At 43.5% G+C, this 22,017-nt stretch overlaps 1 protein-coding gene across 1 annotated transcript in view; it reads left to right on the top strand.

Annotated features, from left to right (window-relative positions):
- Sfmbt2 (Scm like with four mbt domains 2) overlaps window positions 1–22,017 on the top strand; it is a 172,180-nt gene that overhangs the window by 134,401 nt on the left and 15,762 nt on the right. The window contains exon 15 of the mRNA XM_052157580.1: window positions 15,411–15,520. Coding sequence (XP_052013540.1) covers window positions 15,411–15,520 — 110 coding nt within the window. The remainder of the gene's footprint in view (window positions 1–15,410; window positions 15,521–22,017) is intronic.

Here is a 22,017-nt window from a genome sequence, read left to right as displayed (position 1 = left end):
GATCAATTCGCATTCTTCTGCATGCTGACCTCCAGTTGAACCAGCACCATTTGTTGAAAAGGCTATCTTTTTTCCATTGGATGTTTTCAGCCTCTTTGTCGAGGATCAAGTGGCCATAGGTGTGTGGGTTCATTTCTGGATCTTCAATCCTGTTCCATTGATCCTCCTGCCTGTCACTGTACCAATACCATGCAGTTTTTAACACTATTGCTCTGTAGTATTGCTTGAGGTCAGGGATACTGATTCCCCCAGATTTTCTTTTGTTGCTGAGAATAGTTTTAGCTATCCTGGGTTTTTTGTTGTTCCAGATGAATTTGATAATTGCTCTTTCTAACTCTGTGAAGAATTGAGTTGGGATTTTGATGGGTATTGCATTGAATCTGTATAGTGCTTTAGGCAAAATGGCCATTTTAACTATATTGATTCTACCGATCCATGAGCATGGGAGGTTTTCCCATTTTTTGAGGTCTTCTTCCATTTCCTTCTTCAGAGTCTTGAAGTTCTTGCCATACAGATCTTTCGCATGTTTGGTAAGAGTCACCCCAAGATACTTTATACTGTTTGTGGCTATTGTGAAGGGGGTCATTTCCCTAATTTCTTTCTCAGCCTGCTTATCCTTTGAGTATAGGAAGGCCACTGATTTGCTTGAGTTGATTTTGTAACCTGCCACTTTGCTGAAGTTGTTTATCAGCTGTAGGAGCTCTCTAGTGGAGTTCTTTGGGTCACTTAGGTAGACGATCATGTCGTCTGCAAATAATGATAGTTTGACTTCCTCCTTTCCAATTTGTATCCCTTTGACCTCCTTATGTTGTCGAATTGCCCGAGCTAGTACCTCAAGTACAATATTGAAAAGATAAGGAGAAAGGGGGCAGCCTTGTCTGGTCCCTGATTTCAGTGGGATTGCTTCAAGTTTCTCTCCGTTTAGTTTGATGCTGGCTACCGGTTTGCTGTATATTGCTTTTACTATGTTTAGGTATGGGCCTTGAATTCCTGTTCTCTCCAAGACTTTAAGCATGAAAGGATGCTGAATTTTGTCAAATGCTTTTTCAGCATCCAATGAAATGACCATGTGGTTTTGTTCTTTGAGTTTGTTTATGTAGTGGATTGTATTGATGGATTTCCGTATATTGAACCAACCCTGCATTCCCGGGATAAAGCCTACTTGATCATGGTGGATGATCGTTTTGATGTGTTCTTGGATTCGGTTGGCAAGAATTTTGTTGAGTATTTTTGCATCGATGTTCATAAGGGAAATTGGTCTGAAGTTCTCTTTCTTTGTTGGATCTTTGTGTGGCTTTGGTATCAGCGTAATTGTGGCTTCGTAGAAGGAATTGGGTAGTGTTCCTTCTGTTTCTATTTTGTGGAATAGTTTGAAGAGTATTGGTGTTAACTCTTCTTTGAAGGTCTGGTAGAATTCTGCACTGAAACCATCTGGTCCTGTGCTTTTTTTGGTTGGAAGACTTTCTATGACTCCTTCTATTTCTTTAGGCTTTATGGGACTGTTTAGATGGTCTAGTTGGTCCTGATTTAATTTTGGTATTTGGTATCTGTCAAGGAAATTGTCCATTTCCTCCAGATTCTCCAGTTGTGTTGAGTACAGGCTCTTGTAGTAGGATCTGATGATTTTTTGGATTTCCTCAGTTTCCGTTGTTATGTCTCCCTTTTCATTTCTAAGTTTGTTAATTTGGATACTTTCTCTGTGCCCTTTGGTCAGTCTGGCTAAGGGTTTATCTATCTTGTTGATTTTCTCAAAGAACCAGCTCCTAGTTTTGTTGATTTTTTGTATGGTTCTCTTTGTTTCTACTTGATTGATTTCGGCCCTGAGTTTGATGATTTCCTGCCTTCTACTCCTCCTGGGTGAAATAGCTTCTTTTTGTTCTAGGGCTTTCAGGTGTGTCATTAAGTTGGTAATGTATGCTCTCTCCATTTTCTTTTTGGAGGCACTCAGGGCTATGAGTTTTCCTCTTAGCACTGCTTTCATTGTGTCCCATAGATTTGGGTATGTTGTGTTTTCATTTTCATTGTGTTCTAAAAAGTCTTTAATTTCTTTCTTTATTTCTTCCTTGACCAAGGTGTCATTGAGTAGAGTATTGTTCAATTTCCACGTGTATGTGGGTTTTCTGTTGTTTCTGTTGCTATTGAAGACCACTTTTATTCCATAGTGATCAGATAGGAGGCATGGGATTAGTTCTATCTTTTTATATTTGTTGAGGTCTGTCTTGTGACCAATTATATGGTCGATTTTGGAGAAGGTACCATGAGGTGCTGAAAAAAAGGTATATTCTTTTGTTTTAGGATAGAATGTTCTATATATATCAGTTAAGTCTAATTGGTCCAAAGCTTCAATTAGTTTCATTGTGTCCTTGTTTAGTTTCTGTTTTCCTGATCGGTCCATTGAGGAAAGTGCAGTGTTGAAGTCACCCACAATTATTGTGTTAGGTGTAATGTGTGCTTTGAGTTTTAATAAAGTCTCTTTTATGAAAGAGGGTGCCCTTGCATTTGGAGCATAGATGTTCAGGATTGAGAGTTCTTCTTGTTGTATTTTTCCTTTGACCAGCAAGAAGTGTCCCTCAGAGTCTCTTTTGATGACTTTGGGTTGAAAGTCAATTTTATCTGATATTAAAATGGCTACTCCAGCTTGTTTCCTGAGACCATTTGCTTGTAAAATTGTCTTCCAGCCTTTTACTCTAAGGTAGTGTTTGTCTTTGACCCTGAGGTGTGTTTCCTGTAAGCAGCAAAATGTAGGGTCCTGTTTACGTATCCAGTCAGTTAGTCTGTGTCTTTTTATTGGGGCATTGAGTCCATTGATGTTAAGAGATATTAAGGAATAGTGATTGTTACTTCCTATCATTTTTGACGTTATTTTTTAAATTTGATTGCTTAACTTCTTTTGGGTTTGATGAAAGGTTACTATCTTGCTTTTTTCAGGGTGGAGTTTCCCTCCTTGTATTGGTGTTGTCCTCCTATTATCCTTTTTAGGGCTGGGTTTGTGGATAGATATTGGGTGAACTTGGTTTTGTCGTGAAATATCTTAGTTTCTCCATCTATGGTGATTGAGAGTTTTGCTGGATATAGTAGTTTTGGTTGGCATTTGTGTTCTCTTAGAGTCTGCATGAGATCTGCCCAGGACCTTCTAGCCTTCATAGTCTCAGGTGAAAAGTCTGCTGTGATTCTGATAGGTCTTCCTTTATATGTTACTTGGCCTTTTTCTCTTACTGCCTTTAGTATTCTTTCTTTGTTTAGAACATTTGGTGTTTTGATTATTATGTGACGGGAAGTATTTCTGTTCTGGTCCAGTCTGTTTGGAGTTCTGTAGGCTTCTTGTATATTCGTGGGCATCTCTCTCTTTAGGTTAGGGAAGTTTTCTTCCATAATTTTATTGAAGATATTTGCTGGCCCTTTAAGTTGTAAATCTTCACTCTCATCTATGCCTATAATCCTTAGGTTTGGTCTTCTCATTGTGTCCTGGATTTCCTGGATATTTTGGGTTACAAGCTTTTTGCACTTTGCATTTTCTTTAACTGTTGAGTCCATGGTTTCTATGGAATCTTCAGCATCTGAGATTCTTTCTTCTATCTCTTGTATTCTGTTGTTGATATTTGCATCTCTGTCCCCTGATTTCTTCCCAAGGCTTTCTATCTCCAAAGTTGTCTCCCTTTGAGTTTTCTTAGTTGTTTCTACTTCTGATTTTAGATCCTGGATGGTTTTGCTTAGCTCCTTCCCTTGCATGTTTGTGTTTTCCTGTAATTCTTTAAGAGATTTTTGTGTTTCCTCTTTCATGAGCTCAGCCTGTTGACCAAAGTTCTCCTGTATTTCTTTAAGAGATTTTTGTGTTTCGTCTTTCATGACCTCAGCCTGTTGAGCAAAGTTCTCCTGTATTTCTTTAAGTGTTTTTTGCATTTCCTCCTTGTTGGCTTTTGTATTCTCCTGGATTTCTTTCAATGATTTTTGTGTTTCCCTTGCAAGGGCTTCTAACTTTTGATCCATTTTCTCCTCAATGCCCTTCATGTGTTCCTGTACCAGCATCATGACCAGTGATTTTAAATCCAAATCTTGTTTTACTGGTGTGATGGGGTATCCAGGACTTGCTGGTAGAGGAGAATTTGGTTCAGATGTTGCCATATTGCCTTGATTTCTGTTAGTGACGTTTCTGCGTTTGCCTTTTGCCATCTAGCTCTCACTGGTGTTACTTGGTCTTGTCAGTGCTGGACTCACCAGTGCAAGCTGCCCCTTCCCCGTTGGCCTCTGGTGCACAGCTTACACTCTGCACTGCCTATAGACAGGGTGCTGTTGTCCAGGCTGTTCAGATCCCGATGCAGGCACCTGAAGGCTCCCGCTGGGGCCCGCAGGATTTATTGGAGCACACCGACTTCTCCCAGCTGGCCGCCCGGAAGCCCCCACTAGCCTCTTGAGGGACCTGGAGATGTGGCGGCCACCCAGGCTGATCTGAAGCGGAGAGAGTTGAGCTGGGGGCTTCTGCCTGAGGCCTTGCCCCAGATTGTGTCTGTGGACCAGGTGGAACCCGTGTGCACCCCCAGGGAGCTCCGAAGGTGAATGTTGCTGTGACCTCCCCTGTGCTCCGCTCACTCCGCTGGGCAGCCGATTTCCCCAACCGGGCTGGCGCACACTAGGTTAGCCTTGTCCTTGTCGCCTGGGCCCTGAGTCCAGGCAAACGCCTGGAGGCCAAGGTCCGAGCAAAGTTCCCCTAGGGCTATGTCTGTTATTTGGGTCCGCCAGGTTACCCGGATGGCGGGCGTGCGCGTCCGCGCTCCGCGAAAGCACCGGGAGAGTCTGTTGTGCTAATAACCTCCTGGGCTGGTTGACACACAGATGGCCCACCAAGCCGCCCAGTTCTTGGGGTCAGTCCTGTGCCTTTTGGGGCCTAGACCCCCGTTTTGTTAGCCTCAGGCTACGCTTGTTAGCAGTCTCTGCCCTCCCGAGCACTCTGGCTCCTGTAGGCAAAATGGCGGCGCGTGCACCGGCCGGGGCAAAAAAAAAAAAAAAAAAACTCCTAGCTGGGTTGGCGCCCCGATGGCCACTCGAACAGCCCAGGGCCTGGGTGCAGGCCAACGCCCGTCTGGCTCAGACCCCTGCGGTGTTGGGCCTAGGATTATGTTTGTGTATCTCAGTCTGACCGATCTCTGGAGCCCGGGATCAAGATGGCGATGAGTCTCTCCTGACTGGCGGGCAGCCGAGTTCTGAAGTGGCTTCCGTGCAGCGAAAGGCTCCGCAGAACCGCAGTTGCTTGCCGCCCGGCTGGTCAGCGAAGGTCAGTGGTCGTGGGCGCAGGGCCTAACTGGACCCTGTGTCGCCTTGGTTCCACCGCTGATGGCCCTTCAGCTGGAGCAGCCACTGCTACCGCCGCCGCCGCCGCCGTCGCCAATGTTCCTATGTGGCATTATTTTAAGATGGCTGTTATCTTGGACCATCCTATGAATCTGGTTACCTCTTGCATTTGGTTTATATGGCATGGTGATGCTGGAGGTGTGTGTACATGCTCATATTAGATGCAGAGTCAGCTATCTCTCAGAGGCATGAGGCTAGAGGAGCAGAATATCTCCTCCGCTGAGCCACACAAGTGTGTCGTGGGATGAGTATCTCAAATTCTCGTGATGACCTGGGACTGGACCAGCCAGAAGGACCTGGCAGAAATGACTCTGAAAGCACTCATTGTGTGAATAATTCCACCTTTGTCATTAAAGAAGACTCTCCAGGCTGTGAAGGTAGAATCCCAGGGTGAGTCCTGGACGTGGGGAAACATCTGTGTTTTCCCTTAGAAGTCATTTGGCTCAGAATATTCACCAGGCTGTCACCCTTGTGTCTAACAAAAAGAGAAGCATGTCATTTCAAACGGGGAGCCCCTAGGAGTCCCCTTCTGTGCTCGCCAAGGCATTCTGGATGTATTCAGCCGCCTGTCACTCGGAGATTACATAAGCTCTGCAGAGGTATGGCCACCTCTCTTCTTTGGCAGCCTGAACTTTAGAGGTAAAATAATTTAAAGGGGAAACTGATATATTGTAAATATTCTATTAGAACTTAAGATATTGCAATCTGCTCTTCCCCGTCTCTTCTTTCTGTTACCCAATTCTTAGGAGAAAGGGTCCTGAATTCTGTACCCACAGGAAACTTTTGAATATGATGAACCTCTGTGAGTGTATCGCGTCCTCGGATGTGACGAGCCTCTGTGGGCGTGTGCTTCATTGCTGTGTGACTTTCTACACCAATGCGTTTAGGTTGTCTGAAGTGTGATTAGACTTGGGCATAACCGTGGTCAAGAGACTAAGTGTGGTAGTGTATGCTAGATCCACCAAGATGGGCATCCTCTTCCCAATCTGAGAAATACAGATATATTCCACATGGCCCTAGCTAACCTTCTCAGTCATCTACATATTCCACTGGGCATCCCGTCTCCTCATCTGCCACTGACCTCTGTATCTGCCTATCTGACATCTGTTTGTGTATCATCTTATAGTATCTAACTTCTATATCTTTGATCTACTTGACTATCTCCTAGCATGTGTACCTACTTGTTATCTGTATCTTTAATCTGTCTTTGCTATCACCTGCCAACCTGTTCACCTATCCGTTTGTCCTGCCATCACCCAGCTGCGTTATGCTTATGATAACCATCTTACCTACCATTTGTCTTCTTCCTCCTTGTCTTTCCCCTGGCTCTCTATTATCTATCGTCGTCACCATGTATCTCTTATGCAGTTACAGATACTTATGTGTAGGTTTCCACCTACCTATCCGGCAGCTATCATAGACTTGTCTACCATCTCTTCCTGTCATTACCATCTATCAAATACTTAAGTCTAGTTCACGATTCACCATCTCTTTCTTCGCCCCCAGTGTGTGAAGCCAAATAGCAGTCTATTTGTGGAGCCAGTGGAATGAAGATGGTTGTTAAGTCCTGTCCATCAGTGAAACAGAGAGAAATTATAAGTAAAGTGACAGAGATGGCTTTATATTATTGAACAGTTTTTATTAGCATCTGTCAAATAATAATGGAAATTATTGTGACATTTTATATTTATATTTAGAGTATTTTAATGTATATGCTTGAATATGTCCATCTCTCTTTTTACTGATGCGTTCCTCTTTACAACTACTCTCTTCTACTTTAATTTTTTAAACTCATGAATTAGACTTACTTAAATATACTTATAGTAATGTGGGTGAGAGGTAGTTTACAGGGTCAAGGACAACTTACCCATGGCTATACCACTGAAGAAAACAGTTCTTCTCACAGCAACCCTTAACTAATCCACAAATCCTCAGGGAGGGCCAGGGCCTCTCATACACACCCCTCCCCAACTCCATAATGTAAAGAATCCTAATAAAATGTCTCATTTGGGGCCAGCTGTTCAACACTAGCTCAATCACAGCACCTATCATGAGTCTCTTTAGTAATGAGTTTCCCAATAGCACAGGACAGAGGAAAGGCATTGTTGAGCAGGACCCTACTTAGGCAGAGGCACACGTGCCTTTGACGGTGTTCAGCTGTGCTTTTGCTGCTTCTGCTGGAAGTCTGTGTTGAGCATCCATCCATTAAGAGAAATGCAGCAGGCTTGGGTGAGCTTTTCCAGGATAATGCACATGCACAGCTTGTGATATGGGCATCTCTGGATGCTTGGAAAACAACTAAAGAAAAGTGCAAGCCGGGCAGGGGTGGTGCACGCCTTTAATCCCAGCACTCTGGGTAGCAGAGGCAGGTGGATTTATGAGTTCGAGGCCAGCCTGGTCTACAGAGTGAGTTCCAGGACAGCCAGGGATATACAGAGAAGCCCTGTCTCAAAAAAAAAAATCAGAAAAGTGCATACAGATCTTTCACTTGTTTGGTCAGAGTCACTCCAAGATACTTTATATTGTTTGTGGCTATTGTGAAGGGTGTCATTTCCCTAATTTCTTTCTCAGCCTGCTTATTCTTTGAGTATAGAAAGGCTACTGATTTGCTTGAGTTGATTTTATAACCAGCCACTTTGCTGAAGTTGTTTATCAGCTGTAGGAGTTCTCTGGTGGAGTTTTTTGGGTCACTTAAGTATACTATCATATCATCTGCAAATAGTGATAATTTGACTTCTTCCTTTCCAATTTGTATCCATTTGACCTCCGTATGTTGTCTAATTGCTCTAGCTAGTACCTCAAGTACAATATTGAAAAGATATGGAAAGAGGGGGCAGCCTTGTCTAGTCCCTGATTTTAGTGGGATTGCTTCAAATTTCTCTTGATTTAGCTTGACTACTGGTTTTCTGTATATTGCTTTTACTACGTTTAGGTATGGGCCTTGAATTCCTGTTCTTTCTAAGACTTTTAGCATGAAAGAATGATGAATTTTGTGAAATGCTTTTTCAGCATCCAATGAAATGACCATGTGTTTTTTTTCTTTGAGTTTGTTTATATAGTGGATTGCATTGATGGATTTCTGTATATTGAACCATCCCTGCATCCCTGGGATGAAGCCTACTTGATCATGGTGAATGATCATTTTGATGCGTTCTTGGATTCGGTTGGCAAGAATTTTATTGAGTATTTTTGCATCGATGTTCATAAGGGAAATTGGTCTGAAGTTCTCTTTCTTTGTTGGATCTTTGTGTAGTTTTGGTATCAGTGTAATTGTGGCTTCGTAGTCAGAGTTGGGTAGTGTTCCTTCTACTTCTATTTTGTGGAATAGTTTGAAGAGTATTTGTGTTAGGTCTTCTTTGAAGGTCTGATAGAATTCTGCACTGAAACCATCTGGTCCTGTGCTTTTTTTGGTGGGAAGACATTATGACCCCTTCTATTTCGTTTGGGGTTATGGGACTATTTAGATGATCTATTTGATCCTGATTTAATTTTGGTACTTGATATCTGTCTAGGAAATTGTCCATTTCCTCCAGATTCTCCAGTTCTGTTCAGTATAGGCTTTTGTAGTAGGATCTGATGATTTTTTGAATTTCCTCAGTTTCTGTTGTTATATCCCCCCTTTCATTTCTAATTTTGTTAATTTGGATACTTTCTCTGTGCCCTTTGGTTAGTCTGGCTAAGGGTTTATCTATCTTACTGATTTTCTCAAAGAACCAGCTCCTGGATTTGTTGATTCTTTGTATGGTTCTCTTTGTTTCCACTTGATTGATTTCAGCCCTGAGTTTGATGATTTCCTGTCTTCTGCTCCTCCTGGGTGAAATAGCTTTTTTTTTTTTTGTTCCAGAGCTTTCACGTGTGCAGTTAAGCTGCTAGTGTATGCTCCCTTCAGTTTCTTTTTGGAGGCACTCAGGGCTATGAGTTTTCCTCTTAGCACTGCTTTCATTGTGTTCCATAGATTTGGGTATGTTGTGCCTTCATTTTCACTAAATTCCAAAAAGTCTTTGATTTCTTTCTTTATTTCTTCTTTGGCCAAGATATCATTGAGTATTGTTCAGCCTCCATGTGTATGTGGGCTTTCTGTTGTTTTTCTTGCTATTGAAGACCACTCTTACTCCATAGTAATCTGGTAAGAGGCATGGGATTAGTTTGATCTTCTTATATTTGTTGAGGTCTGTCTTGTGACAAGTGAAAGATCTGTATGACAAGAACTTCAAGTCTCTGAAGAAGGAAATGGAAGAAGACATGAGAAAATGGAAAAATCTACCATGCTTGTGGATTGGCAGGATTAATATAGTTAAAATGGCCATCTTGCCAAAAGCAATATACAGATTCAATGCAATACCCATGAAAATCTCAACTCAGTTCTTCATAGAGTTAGAAAGAGCAATTCTCAAATTCATCTGGAATAACAAAAAACCCAGGATAGCTAAAACTATTCTCAACAGTAAAAGAACTTCTGGGGGAATCAGTATCCCTGACCTCAAGCAATACTACAGAGCAATAGTGTTAAAAACTGCATGGTATTGGTACAGTGACAGGCAGGCGGATCAGTGGAACAGGATTGAAGATCCAGAAATGAACCCACACACCTATGGCCACTTGATCTTTGACAAAGGAGCTGAAAACATCCAGTGGAAAAAAGATAGCCTTTTCAACAAATGGTGCTGGTTCAACTGGAGGTCAGCATGCAGAAGAATGCGAATTGATCCATCCTTATCTCCTTGTACTAAGCTCAACTCCACGTGGATCAAGGACCTCCACATAAAGTCAGACACACTGAAGCTAATAGAAAAGAAACTGGGGAAGACCCTTGAGGACATCAGTACAGGAGGAAAGTTCCTGAACAGAATACCAGTAGCTTATGCTCTAAGATCAAGAATTGACAAATGGGACCTTATAAAATTACAAAGTTTCTGTAAGGCACAGGACACCATCAAAAGGACAAATCAGCAACCAACAAATTGGGAAAAGATCTTCAATGACCCTACCTCTGACAGAGGGCTAATATCCAATATATACAAAGAACTCAAGAAGTTAGACCCCAGAAAACCAAATAACCCTATTAAAAAATGGAGTACAGAGCTAAACAAAGAATTTCTACCTGAAGAACTTCAGATGGCTGACAAGCACTTTAAGAAATGTTCAACATCATTAGTCATTATGTAAATCCAAATCAAAACAACTTTGAGATTTCACCTCACACTAATCAGAATGGCTAAGGTTAAAAACTCAGGAGAGAGTAGGTGTTGGCGAGGATGTGGAAAAAGAGGAACACTCCTCCACTGCTGGTGGGGTTGCAAGCTGGTACAACCACTCTGGAAATCAGTCTGGAGGTTCCTCAGAAAACTGGGCACGTCACTTCCGGAAGATCCTGCTATAACACTCCTGGGCATATACCCAGAGGATTATATCCCCAGCATGTAATAAGGACACATGTTCCACTATGTTCATAGCAGCCCTATTTATAATAGCCAGAAGCTGGAAAGAACCCAGATGCCCCTCAACAGAGGAATGGATACAAAAAAATGTGGTATATATACACAATGGAGTACTATTCAGCCATTAGAAACAATGAACTCATGAAATTCTTAGACAAATGGATGGAGCTGGATAATATTATACTAAGTGAGGTAACCCAGTCTCAAAAGATCAATCATGGTATGCACTCACTGATAAGCAGATATCAACCTAGAAACTTGGAATACCCAAAACATAATCCACACATCAAATGAGGTACAAGAAGAACGGAGGAGTGGCCCCTGGTTCTGGAAAGACTCAGTGTAGCAGTATAGGGCAAAACCAGAACAGGGAAGTGGGAAGGGGTGGGTGGAAGAACAGGGGGAGGGAAGAGGGCTTATGGGACTTTTGGCGAGTAGGGAGCCAGGAAAGGGGAAATCATTTGAAATGTACATAAAAATATATTGAATTAAAAAAAAAAGAGCTACAGACTTAACCCACAAAAAAAAAGAAAGAAAGAAAAAGAAAAAGAAAGAAAAGAAAAGAAAAGCGCAAGCTGTTTCTGTGGTTCTCTATATTGTTTGCCCATATGGAAGACACAGTACACTCACTGAACTTTCTAATTCTACCATAGAGGAGGACATTGTAGCAATGACTATTTAAAATCAAAGCTATTTCCTTCCCGAACCTCCATTCTCCCCATTATATGGGCTCAGAAAAATTCTTTGAATAAATTGCTCATTAATTTTCAGTGAACTTGCTTCTGGGTCCATATTTAAATTTACTGAATAAAATCTTTTAAAGACATCTGCTACTCCCAGTCATCGCTGTAACCACAAAACTATAGTAATATGGTGCCCCTGCTTTCTAGTAGTATAGTGACCAGTTCGAAGGTTGATCATCATGGAAGGAAAGTGGAATTGTGTGGCAGGTGCTCAGAGGAGGTCTCTATGGAGGGACTTTTGGAAGGAAGACATCAGAGAGAAAAAGAATGAGCATAGCTGAGACCATTGACATATTAAAAGAAGAACATTTGGGTTCAGAGTTGCTGCAGTTCCAGTCAGCATCCAGTTGGTCCAGTCGCTTTGGTGGGGTAGCCCATCATGGCAGGGAGCACATGGTGGAAGGAAGCTCCTCACCTGAGTGACTTGAAGTGATAAAGAGAAAGAAGACAAGACTTCATCTGGTCCATGTCATTCCAGGACACGCTTCTAGCAACCCAACAATTATAGGACCTCTCAGGACTGCCTAGCACTGGGGACCAACCCTTTAACACCTAGGCCTTTTGGGGGGCCTTACAGATCCAACTCATTGCAAGAGGGGTGAACAGCCCTTAAGATGATTTTCTGCAGTTGCCAGCTGCTCTGGCAGGAGTAATGTAAACAGGGGAATGGCAGTGTCAGCAGCCTGTCCCTGTGGGGTCACAGAGGCTGCACTATGTGTGGTAGCAGCTGTCAGGGAAGAGACCAGATTAGTGCAAGTGCTCCACATGCAAATGGAGAATGTCGTGCCCAAAGTCCCGGAGTTTCAGTTTGGTCCCAGACTAGAGAGGCCATGGCTTTTCTGTGGTACCCACTGGAGAGGAGCTTGCTCGCGGGAGCGTGTTCTCATCAAACCAAGCCCCAAGGGATGCTTGTGTTTCGTGGTGTGGATTTTCAAGTGGAGTTGCTCAGACAGATCTTCGTTGATGGTCTCCTTAGTCGAGGTAGGGATTCATGTTTATTTCTAATCTCTTATGGAAAGCATATGGAATTATATCCTGATAGTTTGCAAGGCAAAACTGCCCAGCAATAACAGCTAAGCATGAGTTCTTACTCTTTCATTTGTGTGTTTATATGTACAGTGCATATGTGTATATGCATGTTTGCATGTGTGCTGGCTTACATGTGGAACCCTGAGATTGACAGCAGGAATCTTCTATTGGCTTTCTTGCCTTATTTACAAAGACAGCACCTTTCAATCAAACCCTTATCATATGGCCAGTCTGGCCAGCCAGGTCGCTCTGGGATCCTCTGCTCTGTCTTACGAGGCTGGGGTCATAGGTGGGCTACCACATGGAGCTGACATTTATGTGGATTCTGAAGATCTGAATTCTGGTCTTCACACCTGCCCAACACTTTAACCACCGAGCAATCGCCCCAGTCCACCCCCCACTTAGTTCTATTTATGGGATGTCCGTATTTTCTTTGGCAATCAAGGACACAGCCACTGTGCGTATCAGTGCTCTGACATTTTAGAGAGGCCTTGTTGAATTTGAAGACAAATGGGTTGGTATCGGGAAAAGCCACAAGAAAAAAAAAATTCAATATCAGGCGCTCTTTCAAATTTAATTGCTGCTTGTTCCCAGGCTGAAATGAACTCTGGAAGGCATGCTCTGGTTCTATTCACAGTCCCCAAATTCATTCACATATGCAGCAAATGACACCGTAGCTCTGGGGTTTTCTCCACTAGTCACAATGAAAAGGACCAACTGAAATGTTATTGCTTTATGGTAAATACTTTATGTGTTACTGCAGTCAGCTCTAATTAGATTCATTTTTAAGCTCAGTTTCTTAACTTGAACTGATGGCCAATAGAAAAATCAGATGATTGCTTTAATGCAGATAACGAAATGTCTCACAACTGTTTACACTGTCTTGTTCCCTTTAGTCCCTGGGTTCAAATGTGCCCTTGTTGGGGATAGTCAGAGCCCTCAGAACACAGCGAGGTGTCACCCGGGACAAAGTGCATTGCCATAGTAACTATATAATAAAATTTGTTTTATTTTGGGTGTGTGGGTTAATTGTATGTTTGTATACATGTATGGAAGATGTGTGCACATATATGTGTGAGTGCATGTGGTGGCTAAATTTCACCTTTGTGTATCTTCCTCTGTCATCTTATCTTTTGAGCCGGAGCCCCAAGACCTGGAACCTGGAACTCACCAAGTTGGCTGGACAGGTTTGCAAGTGGTTTCTGGGTGCCCACCACCACAGATGACTGTGCAGGTGCTGGGACTCAAGCTCAGATCCTCATATTTTTGACAGGCACTCTCCAACGTAGCCACATCCCTCTCCACACATAGTATAAAATGAAAGCTCAATCCCTTTAAGTTATGTGAGAAAGCTTCATGCTTTGAGAGGTCCTTAGGGTGTGTCCATCCGAGTGGATAGTTTTCTGAAGAGGCTTCTGTCTTCCCCATCATGTTCACTGATTTCTACCCAAAACAAACATGGTGTCAGTAGTGCCTGTTTCCTGTCTTGGAATGATTTTTCTCACTCTGAGTTGTATATAGCCCCGACTCATGCAGAGTGTGCCTTCACCCTGATGTGACTATTACTACCTTTTCTGGACTTGGCTAAAGTCGAGGAGGGGCAACCCCATGTAATTCTCCTACTTGCCTGTATCCCTAGCATCCCAAGTTGCTGCCACAGATGGCCATTTTGTGGAATTTAATAGCTGATGTCCTGCTTCAATTCTTCACATTGCTTGGTGTATGTGGATATTAGGAGCTTGTAGCATGGCAGAGTTTGTGAATGTTAGGAGTCACAAAGCATGGTAACACATTCCTGGATACTTAGCACTTGAGAGGTAGAAGCAGGAGGATCGGAGTTCAAAGACAGCCTTCGCTGTAAGAGATACTGTCTCTAAAACACACACAAAAAATTTAGTAAATCGTGACTTGCTTAGTGAGAGGCCAGTGCTCAGGGTTGGTTCTGGGTTCCTCCATTGTTTGGTAAATAGGCACCCTGAGAATTACCAGGAGCACCTTACTTCTCTAGAACCTGTTCCTTTGGTTCTTAGGATGGACATGGTTGGTCATCCCGGGCACATGGCTATAGGCAGTCATCATACTAATTATTTTCTTGGACTTCACACTTCGAAACGAGTGTGTTATGTGAAGAAATATGGTATTAGATGGTGTTAAGTGGTCCAGACTACTGCTTGAAACACATACCCGAGAACCCTGCCAAATTAAATTAAATAAGTTGAGCCTCATCGGCTTGCAGGAACTCACCCCACTCCTTACAGGTATCTGAAGTATTTGCAATGTTAGTTCAAACACACTGCTTGCTTTATTGGTCACATAAAACAAAGTACAAGATTGCTTTTTGTGTTTAATTCATTGCATTTCAGGGGATGTGCACATGGATACAGATGTTTGTGGAAGGTAGAAGAGGGTGTTTGATCCCTCAGAGTGGGAATTGTGAGCATTTGTGAGCTGCTAGACAACCAGTGCTGGGAACCGAGTACAGGTCCTGTTAAGGAGCAGTACCTACTCTGAACCACTGAGCTGTCTCTCCAGATCCTACCATTCTGCTCTTTCCAAGCAGAATGAAAATCTCTGGAGCTGACTGAAGAGTAATCCTGTTGGAGAATAATAAATTGAAGAGTTTTTGAGTAGCAGGCATCCCCTCTAGCTGTTTCTGTTTTCCTAGCTAGCATGGCTAGATTTTATGCTTCCTAGATAGTTAGTTCCCTGTCTCCCAGCACAGAATTCGATCACATTTCATCAGAACCTGCCACACTAAATGAAAACCTCTTGTGAAGAGCGGTCAGCACATCCTTGTTGAATTCAGCAGGAGTCGACACAATTGCGCTTCATTGTGCTATCTCCTTCCCAACAGATTCTTACCATGATTACCAATGCAGCCTACAAGCCCGGGAGGGTACTGAGAGAATTACAGCTGGTGGAAGACCCAGAGTGGAATTCCCAGGAGGAGGTCCTCAAGGCAAAGTAAGTGTCCTCAGCTCTGGCAAAGGAAGAGTTGGTCATACTTGCCCTGCTGTTCCCGAAATTCCCCGCTCCTTGGTTTGATGTTGCCCAGGCAAACAGAAGCAAACTGAAGGCCTGTTGTTTCACAGCTCCACGTGCCACGTGGAGACTTCCTGCCTGGATTAGGTTTAGTGTCTCCATAACAGAATACTCAATAAAAGCAACTTAGGGTGTCAAAGATTTATTTTTCCTCCTGGGATCTAGGTGTACTGTGTGGCAGGATGACATTACAGCAGGGGCCGTCTACATCATAGTGGACAGGAGAAAAGATAGATGAGCTAACTAGGGATCATCGTCCAAGACCGTCCAACAGAGCGACCTGTCTGTGCCAGCTCGGTGCCACCTGCTGAAGTCTCTTCCACCTCCTAAAATAGAGTTATCAATTAAGGACCAAATGCTTACTGTTAAATGGTCCTGCGAGGGACATTTCACATCCAAGTTGTCACATTTCTGTTACAGTGACATTTCTTCTATGCCGAGCTGTCTTAAGTGTTAAGATTACTAATAGGAAATGCAGATTTGATTAACTAGTATTCTTTTTTAATTTTTTTTATTTTTTAAATTTTTTAGAGAGTTGTTTATTTTTTATTATTTATTTATTTATTTATTTATTTATTTATTGTATATGTGTACACTGTATCTGTCTTCAGACACACCAGAAGAGATCATCAGATCCCATTAGAGATGGTTGTGAGCCACTGTGTGGGTGCTGGGAATTGAACTCAGGACCTATGGAAGAGCAGTCAGTGCTCTTAACCGCTGAGCCATCTCTCTAGACCTTAACTAGTATTCTTGTATATGTGTTTGAACGTATATGTGTGCATTATGTATGTGTGTGTATGTAAATATGTATGGAGGTCAAAGAACCCCCACATATGACAGTCAGGTGTTTTTTCTTAAACGAGTCCCTCATTTTCCTACGGTTGCCGAGTAGACTAGGCTGACTGATCAGCAAGTCCCTGATACGCTCCTGTTTCCACGTGTCCAGCTTGAGGTGCCTTACGTGGCCTTTAGAGCTTGACCTCAGGTCCTTGGTCTTGCAAGGCAAGCACTGAGTCATCTTCCCCACCCCTTTATTAGAAATACATTTTAGTGGCTAAACATTCAGAATCAAAACTTGTGTTTATAAGCCAGTGGATGACTTTATAGAAAAGAGGAAGTCCTCCATGGAAGCGCTGTGTCCTGTCGGTCATTGCTGGAGGCTCCTCAGCTGCTCTCATTACTTGCTGTCATGGTCTGTCCATGTCAAATAAAATGTTCTCTGCTTTGGGGTAGAAAAACAAAGTTTGAAGAAACTGGCATGACCCTTCGGCTTGCGTTAAATGGAATGGCCATGAACGTGTGGGTAGCCAACTTTCTGCTTTTGTTTGGAACTTGGGAACTTGATAAGGTTTGGTTTTTCTCTCACTTTCTTCTTCCTCTCCTAATTTCCTGTAGTGTGGTAAGAGTTTCAAAGTCAGGGCCTCTGTTAAGCACCCCAGCCTTTTAAAGTCTTCGTATGTGGCAAATCTCACTGAGATGCTCAGTCTGGTCATGCATGTGACCTTGAGGTCCTCCTGCCTCAGTTGCTTGAGTAGATGGGGTCGGAGGCTTTGCGTCTCTCCATCTCTGAGGCGCCGAGCAGGCACGCTGACATGTTTGCTCCTGATTGTAGAGGAGGCCCCAGCAAAAGTCCCTTCGTCTGGTGCTGAGTGTGGCATAGCGTCTGAGAAGACGTAGCCTTCTATCATGGCATTCCATATGGCCATAGAGAAAGCCAAGGATGACCTTACACATCTGACCCTCCTGCTCACGCCTCCCAAGCGCTGGGATTGCAGGTGTGCAGCAACACACCATGCGAGGGACTGTTGCGTGACCACTGTCACTTCCTCCGTTCCTGACAATTCTCCGCACCGAGTATGTGGCTGGTGGGACAGTGTATGATCAGTTACCCACTCCGCATCCCTGGGGTCTGTTTAGCTCAGCCCTGTCATCTTCAGTTCCATGAAGGTCCTTTACGGTTTACTAATGCCCTGCCCAACCACAAGGGGAAGGGACTGAAGGACGAGAAGGAGAGGATTTCTTTCCCCAAAGAGGAAAATTACACGGCATTATTCCAAGAAACCCTTACATGAGCTTCACCCATAGCAGAGATATTCCACATTCGACGTTCTATAACGGGAGGCTTGTCTGCCATAGCAGAGCATTTTTATGTAGAGTCCTCTTAGGGTGACTCCAGTAGGGTTTATGTGGAGAGATTCTTATTTTCACTGTTAAACTTTCCTGTACCATTCACTGTATCTCAGAGGCACCTAAGGGCTGTGGAAACAACCAGAACACAAACATCTTAAATCTCATTAAAAGCACTGCTCTTCCTAAATCAGCCAGAAACTTATTCCCTGACAGGAAGAGTTCATTTTGCAAGTGTTTGCACTTATTTTCATGTTGCCGAGTCGATGGGAGCTTTTATTAAATCCAGCCTGATAGAATTGAAACAGACACCTTGCTTTCCAGCCTGTTCAATTACAAAGGCAACATATTACCTCTTCTATCAAGGATGGCAGGGGTGTCCTCAGCAAAACCTTACGTGGCATCTTCTCAGGAGGATATGCCTGTCTGCACGGGGGTTTCTCCTTGCTTGATCATAGCATTTCCTCTAATCAGCCGCTAATGATGACAGCGTGCTGTCAGCAGGAGCCCTGGTGACAGCCCTGTCTGCTGTGTCACCTCATTGCTTCTCATGGCAAACGACAACTTTCTCCATCCTGACAGTGTGGCTGTGCTTCTCTCCATGCAAATGGGAGAAGATTGGAGAGTGAGCCAGCCTCTTCCCCTGCACTGAAAGGCAGGCATAGTCTCTGTCGTGAATGAATTAAGTTAGCAGAGGTTAGACCTGGACTTTGAGATTGTAACTGAGCTTGTTGTCTGTGCTGAACTTTAACGTTTCAGTGTCTTGGGGAGCTGAGGGTCTGGGATAGCCCCTCCCCCACTGGGGGGCAGTGCTTGTTGTCCCTTGGCCTCTGTGATTGTTCATGGTCTTGGGTTTTTTTTTCTTTTAAAAATGTTTTTATTAGCATACATAAATTGCACATGCTATCTAGTTTTACTGTGACATTTTCATCCCTGTACATAAGGTGTTTTGATTGTGTCCCCTCCCCCACCCACTGCTCAGATCCCCTTCTTCCCAGCTAGTGATCCCTCCTCCTTCTCCTTCATCCTATTGAGCCTCCTCTTACTTCATGACCTTGGGAGCTTCATTAGCATTGCTTAAAGGCTCCTGGGTAGGAAGATATTTATAGTGATACTTACCCATACTATACCAGAGTGAATTCTCTCCCTCCCTCTTGTGTGTGTGTGTGTGTGTGTGTGTGTTGGTGGATGAGTGGGGATGCATTTTTCCCCTACTTTCCCACCAACCATTCCTTTCACAGTACTAAGGAAATGGTTGCAGGGTTTGGAAAACACGTAAGAGGTGTGCCACATCGTTCCTCAGCACATGTCTGAAAACTGGACCTCCTGTACCGACAAAGGGAAAATACACTCGACGACATTTGCTGCAGACAGTTTTTGTAGTGGGAAAATCCCCTCTGACAAATGTAAATATTCCAAGCTACCTACATCATTCTGAGCTTTTTTTTTTTTTTTAAAAAAGCATTTATTGTATGTATATGAGTACACGGTTGCTGTCTTTGACACACCAGAAAGAGGACATCGCATCCCATTACGGCTGGTTGTGAGCCACCATGTGGTGGCTGGGAATTGAACTCAGGGCATCTGGAAGAGCAGTCAGTGCTCCTAACCGCTGAGCCATCTCTCCAGGTAATTTTACTCTCTGCTTTAGGAGGATGGATCTAAAACAATTGTCCATCTAGAAACACTGAAATGTTTTCCCACATATTGTAAAGTTTCTTTTTGCCTTATCCCCTCTTTGAATGGTTTTTAGCCTGTGCTGGGGAAGCCGAGGGGGGGGAAGATCTACAGATTTCTCAGCCCCTCCCCAGGCTTGCGTTACACGTGTCCTCCACCTCACTATCTTGTGGGCAGAGGCAGCGAGACTACAGCGGACTTGGTCTTCATGGGAGCTGTGCTAACTCTGTGGAGCACTTGGGTCTCCTCCACAGGCAGTGAGTCCTTACGTCGTGTCTCCTTTGGACACTTCCCAAGCTTGTATGTTCTGAACAGAAGGTGATAATCCTAGAGCATCCTGTGGGAATCTGCGGAAAGGGATTCTTAAACTGAGGATGTTAACTGTAAAAGACTCGTGTGCCTGTTTGTTAATTCTTGTTTGCCTGGCTTAGGGCGTCATGATTGGCCCTGGAAATACAACTGATGAACTGAACACAAGCCAGTGCCTGTCTGCCTGACTGAGGAGCTTTCTCCACTGGGGATGTGAGTGGGGTGTGAGTGAGTGAGTTAGAGATGCAGCTCTGGGAGAACCTTGCTTAACAGGATTGGGGCTATGGGTTTCAACTGTAGCAGTGTGTGTGTGTGTGTGTGTGTGTGTGTGTGTGTGACAGTATGTGTGTCTTTTGATATTGTGTGTGTGTGTGTGTGTTACATCTGGGAGTTCAAAGCAGGAAGACCCTAAGAATGGCTTCCTGTGACTCTTGTGGAGCGTTTGTGCTACTCTCTTGCTTCTTCTCTAGACACTCAAATTTGTTTTGTATTCTTGTCGTGAAATGCAACAGAAGGTAAGACCTTTTCCCTGCAAAGTGCAGCTGTCCTGGGCCGCAGAGAGGGCTGTCTCTCTACAGAGTGTCTGTGAAAGTTCTAAGGAAATAAGTCAACATTGATAGCAAACTATCAGATTAAAGCATGGCTTTGTCTACAAAGCATTGATGTGAGTTCTTAACATACAGAAAGCCATCAAAGGGATTGAAGAGGAAAGAGGGCAGGGGTGCTGGGACATGAAAGGCCAGAGAATAAATACAAACTACTTTTTCAAGTCAGAGTTTGCTTGTTTTTCTGTTGAGATTTTGAAAATGGGTTATTAGGGAAAACATTGGAGACGTTCAGGAAGATCTTAAGAATCAAGATGAAGGGGCTAGAGAGATAGATGGCTTAGTGGTCAAGAGCACTGACTGCTCTTCCAGAGGTCTTGAGTTCAATTCCCAGCAACCACATGGTGGCTCATAACCATCTGTAATGGGATCCGATGCCCTCTTCTGCTGTGTTTGAAGATAGTAACAGTGTATTCATATACATAAAATAAATAAATAAATTTTAAAAGGAAGAATCAAGATGGAATCTACTTGGTAGCAGCTTTTTTCCCCTTTATTTCTGTCAGCACATTTGTCTTTGTGATCTAGATCAAGGTTTTAAGAACATTGTTTTATTACCTTTAATGTGCATATTATGGACAGGGTAATATGTGCACATGAATGCATGTGCCTACGATAACTAGAGGCACTAGATTTACAAGGAACGAGATTTACAAGGGGTTGTGAGTTGCCTGATGGTACTCGGAACTGGATATGGGTTTCCTGCAAGAGCGGTTCCCATTCTTAACTGCTGAGCTGTCCATCACTCTAGCCCTGGCTCAGGGCTTTGACCTGCCGATTTTGATGGTATCCTTATCTTAGAGTATCCATTCTTCGGACATGACATCTGGGCTCTGTGAGCACGTTTCAGGAAAGGATTAGTTGCACTCCTCTCTGGAGAGTGAGCTAAAGCCAGTGTGGGCAGGACAGGAGAGTGGATGATATCTCTAGAGGCGGACTTATGGGGCCACCTGTCACTCTGGCTACCCCGGTGATGAGGCTGTGGTGAAAGGGTTGGCTAGTTTGTATGGATCCTTTGAGATGTCAGCCATATGGAAGCTGAAGTAACTTGCTTTGGTCACTTTTGGTTCTGTGGGCACTAAAGCTGCTGGTGTCCCCTGCTCCCAGGACTTCTTGAGTGGAAGGATGATTTTACAGGACTTCACGAAGGGGTTTGTTTTGTTTTGTTTTGTTTTTAAAAAATATGCTTCTCTTGATTGTGACCTTGCTTGCCTGGTCACCATGCTGCACAGATGCCACTTATGAATAATGAACATTGTCCCCCATTTCAACAGTGGACTGTGCCGTCTTGATAAAAGATGTCAATTTCAGTCATTTGACTTTGCAAAGCTTTTCAAAGCACATTCACCATCCAGTGTGCACTTACATTTTCAAAAACTAAAGAATACCTATTAGATCTCATTACCTTCATTCTGAGGACCATGACGGTTAGGTATGTACTGTGCTATGCTATGCCATGCCATACCATACCACACCATACCATACCACACCACACCACACCATACCACACCACACCACACCACACCACACCATACCACACCATACCATACTACACCACACCACACCACACCACACTACACCACACCACACCACACCACATCATACCATACCATACCACACCACACCACACCACACCATACCATACCACACCACACCACACCACACCACACCACACCACACCACACCACACCATACCAT

The sequence above is a fragment of the Apodemus sylvaticus genome, chromosome 14, assembly GCF_947179515.1.
Source record: "Apodemus sylvaticus chromosome 14, mApoSyl1.1, whole genome shotgun sequence".
In the NCBI taxonomy this organism is placed as follows: domain Eukaryota; kingdom Metazoa; phylum Chordata; class Mammalia; order Rodentia; family Muridae; genus Apodemus; species Apodemus sylvaticus.
The sequence above is the reverse complement of the archived record's forward strand: the minus strand, read 5'-3'. Positions and strand labels throughout refer to the sequence as shown.